This window comes from Ahaetulla prasina, chromosome 16, assembly GCF_028640845.1.
Source record: "Ahaetulla prasina isolate Xishuangbanna chromosome 16, ASM2864084v1, whole genome shotgun sequence".
In the NCBI taxonomy this organism is placed as follows: domain Eukaryota; kingdom Metazoa; phylum Chordata; class Lepidosauria; order Squamata; family Colubridae; genus Ahaetulla; species Ahaetulla prasina.
This window is the reverse complement of record NC_080554.1, coordinates 3,527,013-3,540,000: the sequence shown is the minus strand read 5'-3', so window position 1 is coordinate 3,540,000 and position 12,988 is coordinate 3,527,013. Positions and strand designations below refer to the sequence as shown.

At 50.6% G+C, this 12,988-nt stretch overlaps 1 protein-coding gene across 1 annotated transcript in view; it reads left to right on the top strand.

The window, feature by feature from the left end:
• The window catches only part of GAPVD1 (GTPase activating protein and VPS9 domains 1), a 40,155-nt gene extending 28,222 nt beyond the window's left edge, over positions 1-11,933 (top strand). The window contains exons 18-27 of the mRNA XM_058159594.1: positions 103-183; positions 3,137-3,259; positions 3,380-3,494; positions 4,519-4,628; positions 5,285-5,444; positions 5,617-5,804; positions 6,565-6,778; positions 6,952-7,024; positions 9,696-9,893; positions 11,179-11,933. Coding sequence (XP_058015577.1) covers positions 103-183; positions 3,137-3,259; positions 3,380-3,494; positions 4,519-4,628; positions 5,285-5,444; positions 5,617-5,804; positions 6,565-6,778; positions 6,952-7,024; positions 9,696-9,893; positions 11,179-11,319 — 1,403 coding nt within the window. The 3' untranslated portion in view covers positions 11,320-11,933. The remainder of the gene's footprint in view (positions 1-102; positions 184-3,136; positions 3,260-3,379; positions 3,495-4,518; positions 4,629-5,284; positions 5,445-5,616; positions 5,805-6,564; positions 6,779-6,951; positions 7,025-9,695; positions 9,894-11,178) is intronic.
• Positions 11,934-12,988: the final 1,055 nt, after the last annotated feature.

The following is a 12,988-nucleotide window of genomic DNA, read 5'->3' as shown; positions in this document are numbered from 1 at the left end:
CCTTTCCTCCCTCCATCCCTCTCTCTCTCTCTCTTTCTTTCTTTCTTTTCATGTAAAAAGGAATCTGGTACCAATTAAAACTATTACCTGCTTACTTCCCAGCTCCAATTCCATTTAGAAAAAAAGAAAAACAAGACAAAGAGAAGGATGACTTCGTGCCTGACCGTTTTCCCTCTCTTCAAGGTTTGTAGGTGTTGCAGTTCTTCTAGCCAATTCTTGCTAACCTCCTATCAGTTTACAAATAGCCCTCGAATTACGAGCCTTCCCATTAAGTTGTAACGGTTGTAAAAGACTTCAGTCACATAACATTGTCCAATGGTGCTGTATCTGCTGATTTCTGCAACATAAGGGACACTTCTGAGATCGACAAAACCCACATATCTTTTTTTTTTAAGTTTTATTTATTTATTATTTTTTTACAAACATATCAATGCGTGAACAGTGTGGATTATTACTCTTATTTTATTATTTTCTAATACAACTAAGACTATTAGCATTAGTCATAATTATTACTTTATTTATTTATTTATTTATTTATTTATTTATTTTATTTGATTTTTATACCGCCCTTCTCCCGAAGGACTCAGGGCGGTGTACAGGCATAATAAAACCGACAATACAATATACAAGTTTAAAATACGATTTAAAAAACTTATTTTAAATTAGCCCAATGATTAAAATTTACCATACTAAAAACCCGTTTAAAATTAATAAATTTAAACATTAAAATCCCAATTTAAGCCAGCCCTGCGGATAAAAGATGAGTCTTGAGTTCATGACGAAATGTCCGAAGGTCAGGTATTTGGCGTAAACCGGGAAGTTCGTTCCAGAGTGTGGGAGCCCCACAGAAGGCCCTTCCTGGGGCCGCCAGCCGACATTGTTTGGCGGACGGCACCCTGAGAAGTCCCTCTCTATGGGGCGTGCGGGTCGGTGGGAGGCGTGTGGTAACAGCAGGCGGTCCCGTAAGTACCCAGGTCCTAAGCCATGGGCGATTTAAAGGTCATAACCAACACCTTAAAGTGCACCGGAAGGCCACAGGCAGCCAGTGCAGTCTGCGCGGGAGGCGGTGTTACATGGGAGCTACGCGTAGCTCCTCTATAACCAGCGCAGCTGCATTCTGGACTAACTGAAGCCTCCGGCGCACTTCAAGGGGAGCCCCATGTGAGAGCATTACAGTAATCCAAGCGAGAGGTAACGAGCGCATGAGTGACTGTGCATAAGGCATCCCGATCAAGGAAGGCGCAACTGCCGAACCAGGCGAACCTGGTGGAAGGCCCTCCTGGAGCGGCCGTCAAATGGTCTTCAAGCGACAGCCGATCATCAGGAGGACACCCAAGTTGCGCACCCTATCCTTTGGGGCCAGTAACTCGCCTCCAACAGCCAGCGCGGCTGCAGCTGACTGAATCGGGTGCCGGCATCCACAGCCACTCCGTCTTGGAGGATTAAGCTTGAGCCTGTTTCTCCCCATCCAGACCCGTACAGCTTCCAAACACGGGACAGCACTTGACAACTTCATTGGGGTGGTCTGGGGTGGAAAAGTACAGCTGGGTGTCGCCAGCGCACTGCTGGTATCTCACCCCAAACCACTGATGATCTCACCCAACGGTTTCATGTAGATGTTGAACAGCAGGGCGAGAGAATCGACCCTGTGGGACCCCACAAGTGAGGCCCCTCGCGCCCACCTCTGCCCCCTGTCAACACCGTCTGCGACGGTCAGAGAGATAGGAGGAGAACCACCGATATACGGTGCCTCCCACTCCCAATCCCCCCAACCGGCGCAGCAGGATACCATGATCGATGGTATCGAACGCCGCTGAGAGGTCTAATAGGACCAGGGCAGAGGAATATCCCCTGTCCCTGGCCCTCCAGAGATCATCCACCAATGCGACCAAAGCTGTCTCCGTGCTGTATCCGGGTCGGAAGCCGGACTGGAACGGGTCTAGATAGACATCTTCATCCAGGTGTTGGGGCAGCTGTCGCGCCACGGCACTCTCTACAACCTTCGCAACAAAGCGAAGGTTGGAGACTGGACGATAATTACCCAAAATAGCTGGGTCCAAAGAGGGCTTCTTAAGGAGGGGTCTCACCACCGCCTCTTTCAAGGCGGCAGGGAAAACTTTCAGTCCAACTTATATATTTCTAATAGTGATACATATTTGTATAAAGTTGCAATCTTTCATTACTCAATTATTCCATGTTTTCTCTTATTATTACTCTTATTTTATTATATAAAAGTGTACACACTAATATTCCCCTTTTATCTTATTCCTGTCTCCTATTCTAACTTTTAATCATGTCATCTTATGTTAAAAAAACATTTTCTTCCTATTCTACCTAACCTACCTCCAAAAAAAAAAAAAGAAAAAAAAAGAAAGGAAAGAAAGAGGAAAAGGAAGGCAAATCAAAACAACACCAAAGACAAAAAAAAAAAAAATCATCTATCCATCATCTTTTGCCCGCTTCAATAAAACCCACATATCTTGAATCCACCCTAAATCTTCCTCCTATGCATTACATAACCAACTCTCCGGATCAGCAGAACCAAAGTCCATTATAAAATGTCACCTTCTATAGGAGAAGGACAGGAAAAGAGGTGAGGGGAAGAGTCAAGAGAGGAATCAGTCTGGAGTGGTTACGTTGCCATCAGTGGTCTTAAATTCAACCGCTCTTGAATTCCTTTAGCTCTTTTATCTAGCGCCAATGTATTGCTGACTATTAGTTTAAGGTCAGGGGTGAAAAATCCGGACTGCACCATTGAGTTCCACTTAAGTTGATTTATTGCTCATGCTTCTACTCTTGTAGTCAACCAAATTGGCATTAAATCAGTGCTGGAGCGGAATTCAAGAGGGGTTGGGCTTAGACCGTTGGTGGGAACGTTAACGATTCCAGGCTGATTTCTCTCTTGACTCCACCCTCTGTCTCTGCCTCTCCTACATCTCTCATATTTTGGGGGAACATAATTCGGTATCGTGTTTAGATCTTCAGCCACCCTCTCCTTTCCCCCACGTTGGGTTAAGCTGGTTATTAACTGGAGAGCGAGGAAGGAAGACTCGATCCAGGGTCGTTCCGGGCCTTGAAACGATTCCAGGGGAACGAAAACATTTTGACATATGGGGGTTTTGGTTTGATCCTACAGACGACTCCGGCCCTCGGCTGAGCACTCAAGCCCAGGCGGCCGAAGATATTCTGGACAAGTACAGGAATGCCATCAAGCGCGCCAGCCCTTGCGAGGGGGCCGTCGTGAATTATGACAGCACCGGTGAGCCTCCTCTCACCGTTCGCCCTTTCCTTCTGCAGACGGGTGGCGGGGTGGTGGTGGTGGTGGGGAAAGGAAGAGGGCTGCCAGACACGCTCGCCCTTTCGAATCTCTTTTTTTCAGAAGCCATTGGTGACAGCGAAAGCCTCCACGACGCTTTGCAAAACATCTCGGCCGATGACATGCCGGATTCGGCCAGCCAGGCAGCTCAACCTCAGGACTCCACGTTCTCCTACAGGTGCTTCGATGGGCTCAAGCACAGCCTGGGGAGATTGCGTGGAGGGTGGGGTGGGGTGGGGGGGAAGATGCCCTCAGATTTCTTTTTAGCAGGTAGGGGGCCCCACAATTAGGGCCCCGGCAGAAGATCAGATCTGATTCTTCTTCTTCTTGCATTAGATTCATTGGGTCCGTTCCATTCCTTGGCTGGTCTTGGCAGGCTTAAGTACCTTGGGATGAATGAAAACTAATAAAGAGGGGCTTTGTGTGTGTGCGTGTTCGTGCGCAGGGAAATCTGGAGGGAAGGGAGGGAGCGGTGGAAGGGAAGGAAAGAAGGAGGGAGGGAGAGAGATGGAGGAGAAAAGAAGGGAAGGGAGGGAGAGGTGGAAGGGAAGGAGAGAGGGAGAGAGATGGAGGGGGAAAAAGGAAGGAAGGAAAGGAGGGAGTGGTGGAAGGGAAGGAAAGAAGGAGGGAGGGAGAGAGATGGAGGAGAAAAGGAAGGGATGGGAGGGAGAGGTGGAAGGGAAAGAGAGAGGGAGAGAGATGGACGGGGGGAAAAGGAAGGAAGGACAGGAGGGAGAGGTGGAAGGGAAGGAAAGGAGGGAGGGAGAGAGATGGAGGAGAAAAGAAGGAAGGGAAGGGAGGGAGAGGTGGAAGGGAAGGAGAGAGGGAGAGAGATGGAGGGGGGGAAAGGAAGGAAGGGAAGGAGGGAGAGGTGGAAGGGAAGTAAGTAAGTAATTAAGTAAGGGAAAGAAGGAAGGAGGGAAGGAATGAAGGAGATATTAATTACTCTGTGTGGGCTACTGCTTTGCTGAAGAATACTTTCATAGCAGGCCTTCTCCTCCTCCTCCATTATATGGTGGGCCAATTTTTTGAGGATCTGCTTCCAAAGCTGGCCAAACACATTCCAGAAACTGACTCACTTCTCAAACTAGGAAATTTTCACCTGAAGCTCCCCATCTTCCAACTGTGTGTCCTGAGATGGGCTTTTGGGGTGGGATTCCCCCCCCCCCCCGCCATTCACGTACATCTTTCGCTTTCGGCAGGGACGCCAAGAAGAAGCTGCGTCTCGCACTCTGCTCCGCCGACTCCGTAGCTTTCCCCGTGTTGTCCCATTCCACGCGGAACGGCCTTCCCGATCACACCGACCCTGAAGGTGAAGCCTCGATGGTCCAGTCCTGGCCCCCCCCCACCCACTTTCCCCAAATGGAGCTCACGTCCCTCCCCTCCAGATTAAAAATGAGGCCTGTGAAGGCTTAGATCTGCCCACCCCCCACCCATTCCATTTTGGGGGCTCTCCCGAAGAAACTGCATGGCTGTTCGATGCCTCATCTTTCCCCAATTCATTCTTCTCTCCTCTCCTCTCCTGTCCCTCTTTCCCTTTCTCTCACCTCTCCTTTCCTCTCCCTTTCCCTTTCTCTGTCCTCTCCCCTTTTCTTTTTCCTTTCTCTTTTTCTCTCCTGTCCCCCTTTCTCTCTCCTCTCCTCTCTTCCTCCCTCTTTCCTTTTCTCTCTCTACTCTCCCCTTTCCCTTTCTCTTCTCCCTTTCCCTGTCTTCGCCTCTCCTCCCTATCCTCTCCTCTCCCCTTTCCTTTTCCCTCTCTTCTCCTTACTCTCCTCCCTTTCCCTCTCTTCTTACTCTCCTCTCTTCTTCTTATTTTCCTCTCTCCTTCCTCTCTCTCTTCTCCTCTCCCTTTCCCCTTCTCCTCTCCTTCCCTTGCTCCTTTTTTTCTCTCTCCCCTCCTCCTCCTTCTCCTCTGCCCCTCCTCTTCCCTCCTCCTCCTCGTCCTCCTCCCTCCCTTCTTTCTTTCAGACAATGAAATCGTCTGCTTCCTCAAAATCCAGCTGGCCGAAGCCATCAACCTTCAGGACAAGAACCTGATGGCCCAACTCCAGGAGACCATGCGTTGTGTCGGGCGGTTCGACAACCGGACTTGCCGGAAATTGCTGGCCTCGATCGCTGAGGATTACAGGTTTAAAAACCCCTCCTGCTCCACTTTTCAAAAATGGATTCGGGGCAGAGGGTTTAAGGGTCATTCTGGAAAGGGCATCGTGCGTTTGCCCCTCAGATCAAGATGACTGATCTCTGGAAGGTCACAGCTGGGCCCTTCTGCTAAGCTGGGCCTGCTGCCTTGTCTGTCGCAGGAAACGGGCCCCTTACTTCACCTACCTGACGCGGTGTCGCCAGGGCCTCCAGACCACCCAAGCCCACCTGGAACGGCTGCTGCAGCGAGTCCTGAGGGACAAGGAAGTGGCCAACCACTACTTCACCACGGTGTGCGTCCGCTTGTTACTGGAGAGCAAAGAATCCAAGATCAGAGAATTCATTCAGGGTGAGGAATAGGCGCCGCGGAGGGTTCAACAGCCCAGGTATGGGAACCCGAGGTGGGGGAAAAAAATGAAAATTGGATTCTTTTGAATTAAATTTGAATTCAGAAATTGGGCAGGGCGAACCACCCCGAACCGGTAGCATTTCACCCCTGCCCTTAGGGAGGGCTGTAAGAGAACAACAAAGCAGCATAGAAGTCTTAAGAGCTATTGTGTTATGTCTGCACCCCCCAAGCCGGCCCTGCTGCCAGAAAGTGACTTGGACAGTTAGGGGGAAGGGCCGTCAGGACTTACCTCGGGAGCACCGGCTTCCCTGGCTCAGCTCCAGGAGCCAGAAACAGGCCAGGTGGAAGAGATAACCTCCGTCCTCTGACTCTTCCCCCCCCCTAGGCCACGCCTCCAGACCTAGCTGATGGCAATCAGGCCTGGCTGGACCCTAGGTTTTGTAGGCAGGAGAGGAGGGAACAACAGAAGCAGCGGTGGGGCAGGCCTAGGAAGTGCTGAATCATGGAGCCACACCCCACAGGATATAAAAGGCAGAGAGCACTGCTGTGTCTCTTTGTAACAGGCAAATCCACTGATTAAGAGCTGGTTTGTTTCTGGGTGACTCACCAGCGTCGTGGAAGATAACGGAGGCTCTTGGCAGACGCTGGCTATTCTGCTGCCGGAGCTGATAGTGCCGGCTAATTAAGCCATCATTCGGACGGAGGCGAGGGAGGACAGATCATATTGCTAGCGCTGACCCTCGCTGTTCCTTGCCCAAAGATTTCCAGAAGCTGACCGCGGCGGACGACAAAACAGCTCAGGTAGAAGACTTCCTCCAGTTCCTGTACGGGGCAATGGCTCAGGACGTCATCTGGCAGAACGCCAGCGAGGAGCAGCTGCAAGACGCCCAGCTGGTGATTGAACGCAGCGTCATGAACCGCATCTTCAAGCTGGCCTTCTACCCGAACCAGGATGGGGACATCCTGCGGGATCAGTGAGTGGCCGTCGGCGTCTCTCCTTTTAGCCCTCAGGTCTTCACCCACACGGGAGGTCTTTTCAGGGTCTCATCTTCGCAAGTCGAGGATCGCCCGTGTTGTCCGGGAGAGCTGGGCACACTAGGAGTCACGAAGAGAAAAATGGTGACGCTTCTCCTCCTTTTATTGCCAGGTTGCTTCATGACCACATCCAGAGATTGTCCAAAGTGGTGACAGCAAACCACAAAGCCCTTCAGATCCCAGAGGTAAAATCTCTCGTCTCAAAACATTGTGAGCTGGATCTTTTCCTCCCGGTCGCAGAGTCCGGGGAAGTGTGTTTGCGCGCTTAAAAAGCGTGCAAAAAATTGAGCCCCACCAGTTGGGGAGCGAGAAAAGACTTGGCAGGTTGTAACCCAACACTTAGTGACCGTCCGGTGACTTACGTCTGGTGTGTCGGCAATAACGACCCTTGCCGCATTTCCCTCCAGGGTCCCATGTTCGCAATTCGGGCGCTCGGCAACTGAGGATGGTCGCGGGGTGGGCGGGTGGTGTGTGACGCGATCCCCTTCCGCGACCCCCTTCCGACCAGCGAAGTCACTAGGAGGAGAAGCCCGATTCGCTGAACCGACCGGGTTGCTAACTTAGCGACCGCACTTCTTCACAACGGTGGCAAGAATGGGCATAAAACGGGGGCATAAAATTTAGGGAGCAACTTAACCTCGCTTAGCCGTGGAAATTTTCGCCATAAGTTGAGGACAGTCTGTAGTTTGGGGTGGGGGGGGGAGACATGACCATGGAGGTGGATACGTGTGGCTTGATGTTTTCCATCTGAGCCAAACTGGGGACTCCCAACTCCCAGCATTCCCCAACCGGCGTTGTAGAGGACGCTGGGAGTCGAAGTCCCTCCATCTGGAAGCTCCAAGCAGGCTCGGACGAGGGTCCTTCAAGCGCAAAACGTCTCCTTCCCTCCCAGGTCTACCTGCGGGAAGCCCCCTGGCCATCGGCCCAGGCCGAGATCCGCACCATCAGTGCCTACAAGACCCCGCGAGACAAGCTGCAGTGCGTCTTGAGGATGTGTTCCACCATCATGAACCTGCTAAGCTTGGCCAACGAGGACTCGGTTCCCGGAGCGGACGATTTGTCCCGTGTTGGTTTTTGTCAACACCAAGGTAAGGAGGAGCTCCCGAGGGCGGGGTGGGGGATGGGAGAGGGCCCCCTCCAGGGGTAGCTTCCAGGTAGTCCATAGAGGTTGTCTTTGTGTTTTGGGGGAAGGAGTCTTTGGGAGTGGCAGGAGGACTGAGCCACCTCCGAACCAGCAAAGCGAGATTCAAACTGGGTTGGTTCATTCGATGCTTGTTTGCAGAAAAGGGAGAGCTTCCCTTCACCTGGAAGGGTTTTGTGCATTCGGCCATTGCAAATGTGGACTTCGTGTTTTGTTTTTGTTCCGTTGAATTAGATAAAACCTTTGAATTAGATCGGCCTTCCTCCATCCCTGGTCTAATTCACTCTCTTGAGTCTTTTTCTATCCCATCTGTTTCTCTTTCTTATTCCTTCCTTCTTCCCTCCCCCCTCTCCCTTCCTGTGGAATCATTCGCTTCCATATTTTTCTCTCGTAACCCTTCCTTTCTTTCTCTCCCTGTCTCCTTCCCTCTTTCTCACCTTCCTCCCTTCCTTCCCTTCTCCCTCCCCTCCTTCCTTCCCATCTCCTTCCTTCCTTCCTTCCTTCTCTCCCTGTCTCCTTCCCTCTTTCTCACCTTCCTTCCCTCTTTCTCACCTTCCTTCCTTCCCTCCCTCCCTCCCTCCCTCCTTCACCTCCCCTTTCTTCCCCATCTCCTTCCTTCCTTCCTTCCTTCCTTCCTCCCTCCCTTCTTCTCTTCCTTCACCTCCCTTCTTCCCCATCTCCTTCCTTCCTTCCTTCCTTCCTCCTCCTCCCTTCTTCTCTTCCTTCCTTCACCTCCCCTTTCTTCCCCATCTCCTTCCTTCCTTCCTTCCTTCCTTCCTTCCTTCCTTCCTCCCTCCCTCCCTTCTTCTCTTCCTTCCTTCACCTCCCCTTTCTTCCCCATCTCCTTCCTTCCTTCCTCCCTCCCTCCCTCCCTTCCTTCCCTTTTCTTCCCCTCCCTTCCCCCTCTCCTTCCTTCCTTCTCCTCCTTTTATTGCCAGGTTGCTTCATGACCACATCCAGAGATTGTCCAAAGTGGTGACAGCAAACCACAAAGCCCTTCAGATCCCAGAGGTAAAATCTCTCGTCTCAAAACGTTGTGAGCTGTGATCCCTTCCGCCCGGTCGCAGAGTCCGGGGAAGTGTGTTTGCGCGCTTAAAAAGCGTGCAAAAAATTGAGCCCCACCAGTTAGGGAGCGGGAAAAAAATTGGCAGGTTGTAACCCAACACTTAGTGACCGTCCGGTGACTTACGTCTGGTGTGTCGGCATTAACGACCCCTTGCCGCATTTCCCTCCAGGGTCCCATGTTCGCAATTCGGGCGCTCGGCAACTGAGGATGGTCGCGGGGTGGGTGGGTGGTGTGTGACGCGATCCCCCTTCGCGACCCCCTTCCGACCAGCGAAGTCACTAGGAGGAGAAGCCCGATTCGCTGAACCGACCGGGTTGCTAACTTAGCGACCGCACTTCTTCACAACGGTGGCAAGAATGGGCATAAAACGGGGGCATAAAATTTAGGGAGCAACTTAACCTCGCTTAGCCGTGGAAATTTTCGCCATAAGTTGAGGACAGTCTGTAGTTTCGGGGGGGGAGACATGACCATGGAGGTGGATACGTGTGGCTTGATGTTTTCCATCTGAGCCAAACTGGGGACTTCCAACTCCCAGCATTCCCCAACCGGCGTTGTAGAGGCCGCTGGGAGTCGAAGTCCCTCCATCTGGAAGCTCCAAGCAGGCTCGGACGAGGGTCCTTCAAGCGCAAAACGCCTCCTTCCCTCCCAGGTCTACCTGCGGGAAGCCCCCTGGCCATCGGCCCAGGCCGAGATCCGCACCATCAGTGCCTACAAGACCCCGCGAGACAAGCTGCAGTGCGTCTTGAGGATGTGTTCCACCATCATGAACCTCCTAAGCTTGGCCAACGAGGACTCGGTTCCCGGAGCGGACGATTTTGTACCCGTGTTGGTTTTTGTCATCATCAAGGTAAGGAGGAGCTACCGAGGGCGGGGTGGGGGATGGGAGAAGGCCTCCTCCAGGGGTAGCTTCCAGGTAGTCCATAGAGGTTGTCTTTGTGTTTTGGGGGGGGAAAGGGAGTCTTTGGGAGTGGCAGGGAGGACTGAGCCACCTCCCGAACCAGCAGAGCGAGATTCAAACTGGGTTGGTTCATTCGATGCTTGTTTGCAGAAAAGGGAGAGCTTCCCTTCACCTGGAAGGGTTTTGTGCATTCGGCCATTGCAAATGTGGACTTCGTGTTTTGTTTTTGTTCCGTTGAATTAGATAAAACCTTTGAATTAGATCGGCCTTCCTCCATCCCTGGTCTAATTCACTCTCTTGAGTCTTTTTCTATCCCATCTGTTTCTCTTTCTTATTCCTTCCTTCTTCCCTCCCCCCTCTCCCTTCCTGTGGAATCATTCGCTTCCATATTTTTCTCTCGTAACCCTTCCTTTCTTTCTCTCCCTGTCTCCTTCCCTCTTTCTCACCTTCCTCCCTTCCTTCCCTTCACCTCCCCTCCCTTTCCTTCCCCATCTCCTTCCTTCCTTCCTTCCTTCCTTCCTTTTCTCCTTCCTTCTCTCACTCCCTCCCTGCTGGAATCTTTCTCTTCCATATTTTTCTCTTCCTTCCTTCCTTTCTCTCCCTGTTTCCTTCCCTCTTTCTCACCTTCCTTCCTCCTCCTCCTCCTCCTTCACCTCCCTTTCTTCCCCATCTCCTTCCTTCCTTCCTTCCTTCCTCCTCCTTCTTCTCTTCCTTCACCTCCCTTTCTTCCCCATCTCCTTCCTTCCTTCCTTCCTTCCTTCCTCCCTCCCTTCCCCTCCCTTCCTTCCTTCACCTCCCCTTTCTTCCCATCTCCTTCCTTCCTTCCTCCTCCTCCTCCTTCCTTCCTTCCTCCTCCTTCCCCATCTCCTCCCTCCCTCCCTCCTTTGTACATTAACAAGAAATCACGATCCCCCAGTTCTGTCCTCCCAAGTTTCAAGAGAGAAAGGGCAGGAAAAAAAACACCTCACCCCTTTCTGCTTTGAGTGTCGTCCACTCCTGAGTGGAGTCGCAGCGGCGGGTGGTGGTTGTTGTCCCTTTCCCCCCCCCCACCCCGCCACACCCCAACCATAAAGATACTTTCAGCTGGAACCATCCCTCCTCCCACTGTTTCCCCCTCCTCCTCCTCCTCCTCGTTCCTGAAAACCCAGTTGCCTTCCTTTAGAGGGAAGCGCCCCCCCAACCCCCCCACAACCGCTTATTAACCCACGGGATTCTCTCCTGATTTCTCGCTCAGGCCAACCCTCCCTGCCTCCTCTCCACCGTCCAGTACATTAGCAGCTTCTACGCCAACTCTCTAACCGGGGAGGAATCGTACTGGTGGATGCAGTTCACCGCAGCCGTGGAGTTCATCAAGACCATCGATGAACGCAAGTGACACACACACATCCCCACCTCCCCCAAAGCGGCCCTTCCTTTCTGCTCCAGGGAACCCCCCCCCCCCGGTGCCATCTAGACGCTCCTCACGAATGTATTTCTCCTGGGTTCCCTCCAGGGCCGGAGTGATCCTGGCATTGGAACAACGGAAGCCTTGTTCCTCCTCTGTGTAAATACGGTATTAATCCAACTAATAGGGTGCTTCGGAAAAAAAATGTCTTGGACGGGGTTCTCATTATTATTATTATTATTTTTGTATCCAAAACAAAAAGGGTTTCCTGCTTTTTCGTTTAGAAACCAGCACTGTGTCCTTCCAGATTCCAAAGGGACCATGTTTTATAAGGAATCCTGGAATCTCCCAGATGTGTCTCTCTCTCTCTCTCTTTTTTTTCCCCCTGTCGTCACTGGGAATCTCAACAGTCAGATGGTTGGTTGGTTGGTTGGTTTTCCTGGGATAATTTTAGTTTATTCTCAAATAATAATAATAATAATACTAAAGCCGCCATATTTTTATTTGTAAACTGGGCTAGGAGTCGAAGACGGGTGTTTCTTAACCATCTTTTATTCGCGTTAATATTCTGATGTGGGATTTGGGGGAGGGCGGGGAGGGGGCGGGTGGGATGGGGAGGGGGCTGGCGGCAAGGAGAAGAACACCCCCCTCCCCAGCCGACGGGAAGAGCTCGCAGGAAGCGAAAGATGCCGAAAAGGGAAACGTTTTAAAATCATGATCAAATCGCACGAAGGAAAAACTCCTCGGACGTCTGTGCGAACGCCACCTCAAACCGGACACGATAAATGCTATGACTGCCTACTGAATTTAAAAAGATGATTTTTGTCCCCGGAGCCCGAGTATTTATTTAAAAATGTGAAAAGGTTTACTAAAACTGGAAGTCACCCAAAGTTGGTTGCCTTTTTTTGTTTTGTTTTGTTTTCTCAGTTTTCATTGGCCTGGTTTTTTTGTTTGTTTGTTTGTTTTCCAAAGGAAATTCGACGAAACATTTTAGTATTTGTCTGTTGCACAAGGCAGGAAGTTAGAAACAAAAGGGATTGTGGCAAAGAAGTGGTAATATATATATATATTTATATATATATACATATATATAAAAAAAAAGTCTCGATTACCTTTGCTTTTTCCTTCTGGAAGACTGTGTATACTGTACAAATCCCAAATGAACTTTTTCTTCCCGACGAAACCAGAAACTGTAATATATATTTTGATTATTCATATTAAAAAAAACAAAAAAAACATACAGCAGGAGGTTTGGGCGAAGTCTTTCCACGATCTGGTTGTGTTTCATGTACGTTTCGCTTTTTGAGCATTCCAAGACTTTTAACTTGCAACAATTCGATTCGTGACAATTCGACGTTAAGAAAGACGCTGGAGAAAAAAGGTGACTTACAACCGTTTTTTTTTTTTTTGAAAAAGTTTTAACAAGCAAAAACATTTTCCCCCCTACAAAACCCCCTTCACCCCACCTTCACCCCCCCCCCCCGGCTTCCCGGGTCAATCACAAGGTATTGTTATACATAAACCAAACATAGAGTAAAAAATTCCCTTCTAATCCAATTAACCTCATCCAAATCTTTTCATTTCCTAACCCCCCCCCATTATATAAAATAATACTTCCTAATTATTCAAAGGCAATCTGATATTTCTTAATCTGATATCT